This window comes from Choloepus didactylus, chromosome 1 (genome assembly GCF_015220235.1).
Source record: "Choloepus didactylus isolate mChoDid1 chromosome 1, mChoDid1.pri, whole genome shotgun sequence".
NCBI lineage: Eukaryota > Metazoa > Chordata > Mammalia > Pilosa > Megalonychidae > Choloepus > Choloepus didactylus.
The window spans coordinates 204,590,960-204,598,316 of NC_051307.1; the positions used below are offsets into that span (position 1 = coordinate 204,590,960).

Consider the following 7,357-nt stretch of genomic DNA (forward strand, 5'->3'; position numbering starts at 1 on the left):
TTCAGCAAGCACATCCAACCAGCCTCCCACCAGTCATAGGACGTGGGTTGTTCTCTCACTGCTCAGAGTAGGGGGAGGAGAGAGCTGTGTCCAAGTTCTTAGAGGGGGTGCCTTGGGAGAGTGTGGTCCAGTCCTTAAGGCCAGGTACCCAATTGCATCACTGCAACCTGCATCTACTGGGGGTGATGTGTCGGACTTAATCCTGGACCTTCCCCACTGGCCCTCCCACCCCTGGGCAGGGCCCACCATTGCCAGTACAGACCTCAGACCTGAGGCAGGCCCCGCAGTGGGTGGGCAGCTTGTGGGGAGGGCAGGATGGGGGATCTCGGGGGGAGTGGGGAGGACAGCACAGCTGCTCCTGAGGATGTGGTAGGATTTAGCGGCCACATCCCCAAACCAGTGTCCTCCAGTGGCACAGGGACAGTCCTCCTCCCCGCCCACCCCTCATCCTCCTCTGCTTGTTTGCCCCACTCCCCCGCTGTCCTGTGCTCCCTCTCCTCTCCCCACCCCGTGCCTGCTGCTCCCAGGAAGTGGCCAGCAGAGAGGAGGGAGGCGGCAGGCACAGCCGCTGCTCCTTGGCTCCTGCCGTGGCTGCCCCCGATTGAGGGACAGCACAGCCCTGCTCTTGCTCAGCCGAGATGCCCCATCCACCTGGCTCCCTGCCCTGGGGGCCCTGCCAAGTGCAGGCCTGTGGAATCCTGGCCTTCCCAGCTCACCCTGGAGTTAGCCAGACTCTCAGGTGTCCTGCCCTGAATGCTGAATGGAGATGCCCCGGCAGGGGCTGCAGAACAATAAAGCCCAGTTCTTACCCGCATTTGTGGAGGGGGCTGAACTCAAGTCCATTGAGGCATCAGAGCCTGGCCTGGGCCCTGAGGTCTCTTTTGGACACAAGATTGGTCATATCTTACCATCAGGAGCTGGGAGGGGTTTAGGGGATGGGTGCCCTGGGGACAAGGGCTCTAGACCATGCCTGGGAATCCTTTTCTGGGAAGGAGGCAGGGAGGTTAGGGGCTGAACCCTCTTCCGTGGGTCTAATCTCCAACGGGCAAGTCTGTGGTCAGTAAGGGTGTTTATTAGGAGAGAGATCCAGTCTCTCTTGTCTCTGCCAGCACCTAGGCCATAAGGATTTCAATGTCGAGCTCCAGCCGGCTGGCTCTGACCTCATAGTGGCCCCGGATCAGGCCCCGGGTTTGGCTGGCATGCCAGCGCCAGTGAGACTGGATGATGCAGGCTGCTTGGCGTGCCTGGAGGAACCGTCTGCGGGCCTGCCACATTCGAACCTGCGTCTGCACCTTCACCACCGCCCATTCCTGGCAGGTGTAGAGTTTCAGTGCCAGGCGCCGTCTTTGCTCCAGCATCTTGGCCTGCATCGACCTCCACCAGCACTGGATGATCCAGGCCCTGAGGGCCACATGCAGCAGCGTCCGGCGCACTAGGGTCCCGCGCCACCAGGCCTGGATCTCTGTGGCTGCCTTCTGTAACTGATGGGAGGGAGGAACAACACAGAGACTCTCAGGGGGGAGCCCTCTCAATCCCATCCCTGCTCTGACAATTGGGAGAAAAGGGGGCCTGGCCCAGGGGACCCTGTTCTATCATTTTTGGGCCCCACCCATCTTATTTCCACCACCACCCCTCACCTTTTGCCGCTGCCCATTATCTTTTGGGTGGATCCGTTGTGTAGGGGTCTCATGCACATCCTGTGTGGCCATGGTCCTGGTCTTGAGTCCACACCACTATCCCTTAGGCCGCCCTGGTCTCTAGGCCCCACCCTCAACTGTTAGTCACCCCCTCATTAGACTCCGCCTACCCCCACACAGGCCACCTCCTCAGGGCCTGCCCACTGCACCTTAACCACAGCTCTGCCCTTCTCTTGACCCTTTCCTCATGGATTGACCAATCACTGTTTTGATTGCCGTCGTTATTAGAAGGCCTACCGTGATCTCCTGCCTTGAGTATTTCCCCGACCCAGCAGGCACCTTCAGTCTTGCTCTCTATCCCCAGGTCCAGTCACTCGTTTCTGTCCCTCCTGGATGTGGGCAAGAGAGATGCACTCAGCTTTTCCTTGAGTTAAAGATATCTTTTTTTTTTTTTTTTTTTTTTTACCATTAACTTTTTTTTATTAGAATAACTAACTTTTTTTTCATTTTTATTGAGATTGTTCAGATACCATACAATTATCCAAAGATCCAAAGTGTACAATCACTTGCCCCTGGGTACCCTCATACAGCTGTGCATCCATCACACTTAATTTTTGTTCAATTTTTAGAAACTTTTCATTACTCCAGACAAGAAATAAAGTGAAAGATGAAAAAAGAAAAAAAGAAAAGGAAACTCTAAACCTCCCCATCCCTAACCAACCCCCTCAATTGTTGACTCCTAGTATTGATATAGTATGTTTGTTACTGTTTATGAAAAAATGTTGAAATACTACTAACTGTAGTATATAGTTTGTAATAGGTATATAGTTCTTCCCTATATGCCCCTCTATTATTAACTTCTAATTGTATTGTCATACATTTGTTCTGGTTCATGAAGTGATTTCTAGTATTTGTACAGTTGATCATGGACATTGCCCACCATAGGATTCAGTTTTATACATTTCCATCTTTTGACCTCCAGCTTTCCTCCTGGTGACTTATATGACTCTGAGCTTCCCCTTTCCACCTCATTCACACACCATTCAGCACTGTTAGTCATTCTCACATCTTGCTACCAACACCCCTGTTCATTTCCAAACATTTAAGTTCATCCTAATTGAACATTATGCCCATACTAAGCAAGAGCATCTACATTTCTTCCACAAGGCAGGAGGGAGAGTCAAAGAAGGTAGAGAGGCAAAAGAAAGAGGAAACAAAAAAATGACAGCTAGGAAGCAGCAAAAGGAAAAATAACCTTAAATCAAAGTAGAATAAAGAATCAGACAATACCACCAATGTCAAGTGTCTAACATGCCTCCCCTATCCCCCCCTCTTATCTGCATTCACCTTGGTATATCACCTTTGTTACATTAAAGGAAGCATAATACAATGATTCTATTAGTTACAGTCTCTAGTTTATGCTGATTGCATCCCTCCCCCAATGCCTCCCCATTTTTAACACCTTGCAAGGTTGACATTTGCTTGCTCTCCCTCGTAAAAGAACATATTTGTACATTTTATCACAATTGTTGAATACTCTAGATATCACCAAGTTACACAGTCCCAGTCGTTATCTTTCCTCCTTTCTTGTGGTGTCTCACATGCTCCCCACCTTCCTCTCTCAACCGTATTCATAGTTACCTTTGTTCAGTGTACTTACATTGTTGTGCTATCATCTCCCAAAATTGTGTTCCAAACCACACCCTCCTGTCTTCTATCACCATGTAGTGCTCCCTTTGGTATTTCCTGTAGGGCAGGTGTCTTGTTCACAAAGTCTCTCATTGTCTGTTTGTCAGAAAATATTTTGAGCTCTCCCTCATATTTGAAGGACAGCGTTGCTGGATACAGGATTCTTGGTTGGCGGTTTTTCTCTTTCAGTATCTTAAATATATCACACCACTTCCTTCTTGCCTCCATGGTTTCTGCTGAGAGATCAGCACATAGTCTTATTAAGCTTCCTTTGTATGTAATGGATTGCTTTTCTCTTGCTGCTTTCAGGATTCTCTCTTTGTCTTTGACATTTGATAATCTGATTATTAAGTGTCTTGGTGTAGGCCTATTCATAGCTCTTCTGTTTGGAGTACGCTGCGCTTCTTGGATCTGTAATTTTATGTCTTTCCTAAGAGATGGGAAATTTTCATTAATTATTTCCTCTATTATTGCTTCTGCCCCCTTTCCCTTCTCTTCTCCTTCTGGGACACCAACGATACGTACATTATTGTACTTTGTTTCATCCTTGAGTTCCCGGAGACGTTGCTCATATTTTTTCATTCTTTTCTCCATCTGCTCCTTTGCGTGTAGGCTTTCAGGTGTTTTGTTCTCCAGTTCCTGAGTGTTTTCTTCTGCCTCTTGAGATCTGCTGTTGTATGTTTCCATTGTGTCTTTCATCTCTTGTGTTGTGCCTTTCATTTCCATAGATTCTACTAGTAGGTTTTTTGAACTTTTGATTTCTGCCGTATACATGTCCAGTGCTTCCTTTACAGCCTCTATCTCTTTTGCAATATCTTCTCTAAACTTTTTGAATTGATTTAGCATTAGTTGTTTAAATTCCTGTATCTCAGTTGAAGTGTACGTTTGTTCCTTTGACTGGGCCATAACTTTGTTTTTCTTAGTGTAGATTGTAATTTTCTGTTGTCTAGGCATGGTTTCCTTGGTTATCCAAATCAGGTTTTCCCAGACCAGAACAGGCTCAGGTCCCAGAGGGAAGAAATATTCAGTATCTGATTTCCCTGCGGGTATGTCTTAGAAAATTGCTCCACCCTTTGATGCCTCAGGTCACTGTGCTTTTCTGCCCAGCAGGTGACGCCTGTTAGCCTATAATTCTTGACTGGTGTGAGGAGGTATGGCCATGTTCGCCCAGGCTCTGGGGTCTGGTTCTGAATGGAAAGGGCCCCACCCCTTTCCTCCTAGAGAAGACAGACCCCTCAGGTGGAGGTCATTAGCATTTCAGTGGTCTCGCTCTCTGCTTGTGGTGTCTCCACCCTTCCCAGAGTCACAGCCCTGGAAACTGAAAATGACTGGGGCTTTCTTCACTGAGCCAAAAAAGAAACAGATATTCCCCTTCAGACCCAGTCCAAGGCAACCCTCCAGCTCTCCCAGGTCAGTCGTCACCCAAAGCCTCTGTCTGTTTTTTGGGGCTGCGTACCTGTAGTGAGCAGTTCACACTCGCTACTTAAAACCCCAGTTGGAGCTCAGCTGAGCTGTATTCGCTTGCTGGGAGAGAGCTTCTCTGTGGCATCACGCAGCTCTGCAGCTCGGGCTATGGGGGAGGGGGTCTCCTGACCTGGTTCCGCAGGTTTTACTTACAGATTTTATGCTGTGTTCTCGGGCATTTCTCCCAATTCAGGTTGGTGTATGATGAATGGATGGTCTCGTTTGTCCCCCCACAGTTATTCTGGATTATTTACTAGTTGTTTCTGGTTTTTTGTAGTTGTACCAGGGGGACTACTTAGCTTCCACTCCTCTCTATGCCTCCATCTTGCCCGAGTCTCAAGTTAAAGATATCTTGACTTTAAGGATACGTGTAGGCAATGTGGATTTCCTGATGCCTAAGCATCAGAGTTCTTGGAGGGACCTGATCAGGCATTCATAGGATCATATGTTGTGGGGTAAAATTTGCAAAAGCAATATATTTTAACTGCAATTGAAGAGGAGCTTTATCTCTTTTCCCACTGTCTTCCTTTCAGTGCCCTTCTGCTGGGTCGTGTGGAATGTCTGAGGCTTTTTTGTCGTTGTTATTTGATTAAGGGGAAGCTGAGTTGTGATATACCTAGTCTGAGTTTAATGGGATAGATTTATGTGGGTTACAGTTACCTCTGGGAATAGATAAATTCTTGCTGGCCATTCTACTCTAGAAATGGCTTCCAGGAGTGTTCCCACCAGTTACTGCACTCACTGCACTTGTGTCAAGACATGAAGACACAAAGACGGAAAAGCTGTCGTGATTTGAACATGCCCTGCAGTGGCCAGCACCAGAAGAAAAGGAAGGTTTGGAGCCAGAAAATAGTGTGCAGAAAATTCTTCCTGTTATCAGACATGCATAGCTGTAAGTGGAAAACTCTGTTCTCATTGATGCCTGATTAAAATTGAAGTTCTTTCTTGTCAAGAATATACCTGATAATGCAGTGGTGCAATTTGTAAACATGCCATGCTTTTTGTCTTTTTTAATGCAAATTTCATAAAATAGAATTTATCAGAATTGTGGATCTGCTACAGAGTCAATGTGGGAAATCATGTGTTTTATGCATCCCAGCATCAATAATAAACAAGTTTTGAATTAACTTTCTATTCTCTCTATAGGAAATAGTATTGCAAAATTGTTATCATATGAAGAAACAATAAAAGATGATGCAACTAAAAGTATAGGAAAACTATTATAGATGTGACAGATTTATGAACATAATATAAACATTATGTTATATTTGTGGTATTGTCAACTTCTAAAAATTTTTAATTTATAATTTGCTGTGATTTCTCTTCTTGTTTTAAATAAGTGTTCACTTGTGTATCTGATTTTATATCTGTAATTTTGTATTCTTTTTCTTGAAGTGGCCTTTATATAAGCTTCAGGTTCCACAAAACCTGGATCTGCCCTGCCGTGCTGGAAGAATGCAACTGTACAGCTAGGTCTCCTGGGAGCTCACAGACAGCTGAGCTTCCAGGATCCAGAGATAGAACCAGAACTACAGACATAGATGACTCAGGGATACTGGGAACCTGTTGGGATTTGGAAGGCTATGCTGGCTCTGGCTTTAGCATGTGTGCTATTGCTCATTTTTTTGCCGAAGGATTTGCTGGGTGCCTGTCACATACCATCTGTGGCTCCTGTTTATGCATATTTGAGGCTCTTGCTGCCTCATGCCATTGTCATGGGCAGTGGCCATCTGGGTGTCTCACAGGTTCTGGTCCCACTGCCAACCCTGCAGCCTTCACTGCCTCATATTAAAAAGTCCTCAAGAGAATGGATCCTTTTGCTTCCATTGATGATCAAACTAGGTGAGCAGTGCACTTATAGCAGCTGTTCTGGTTTGTTAGAGCTGCCATTATGCAAAATACCAGAAATGGATTGGCTTTTATAAAGAGGGTGTGCTGGTTTGGATATATCATGTCCCCCAAAACTCCATGTTCTTTGATGCAATCTTGTGTGGACAGACATGTTAGTGTTGACTAAGTTGGAACCTTTGGATTAGGTTGTTTCCATGGAGATGTGACCCACCCAACTGTAGGTGATAACTCTGATTAGATAATTTTCATGGAGGTGTGGCCCCACCTATTCAGCATGGGGCCTTGCTTAGTTTACTAGAGCACTATATCACAGCTCAGACAAGGAGCTTGATGCTGCAGCTGAGACAGACATTTTGAAGATGGCCATTGAAAGCTGAGGTTTTGGAGAAAGCCATTTTGAAATGCAACCTGGGAGCAAGCAGACACCAGCCACGTGCCTTTCCAGCCAACAGAGGTATTCTGGATGTCAATGGCCTTTCTCCAGTGAAGGTACCCTATTACTGATGCCTTAGCTTGGACACTTCATAGCTTTAAGACTGTAACTTTGTAACCAAATAACCCCCCTTTATAAAAGTCAATCCATTTCTGGTGTTTTGCCAAACGTCAGCATTAGCAAACTGGAACAGATTTTGGTACCAGGAGTAGGGTGCTGCTGAATTTGCAAATACCAAACATGTTGGAATAGCTTTTTAATATGGATAAAGGGAAGATTCTGG

The 7,357-nt window shown here is 46.1% G+C and overlaps 1 protein-coding gene and 1 pseudogene across 1 annotated transcript; one reads left to right on the top strand and one right to left on the bottom strand.

The window, feature by feature from the left end:
* The window catches only part of LOC119504805, a 91,675-nt pseudogene that overhangs the window by 41,913 nt on the left and 42,405 nt on the right, over window positions 1-7,357 (top strand).
* IQCF6 (IQ motif containing F6) lies at window positions 1,113-1,709 on the bottom strand. Its single transcript, XM_037804389.1, has 2 exons — window positions 1,638-1,709; window positions 1,113-1,481 (listed from the first exon to the last, which is right to left on the bottom strand). The coding sequence occupies exons 1-2, from the start codon at window positions 1,707-1,709 to the stop codon at window positions 1,113-1,115; spliced, it is 441 nt and encodes a 146-aa protein (XP_037660317.1).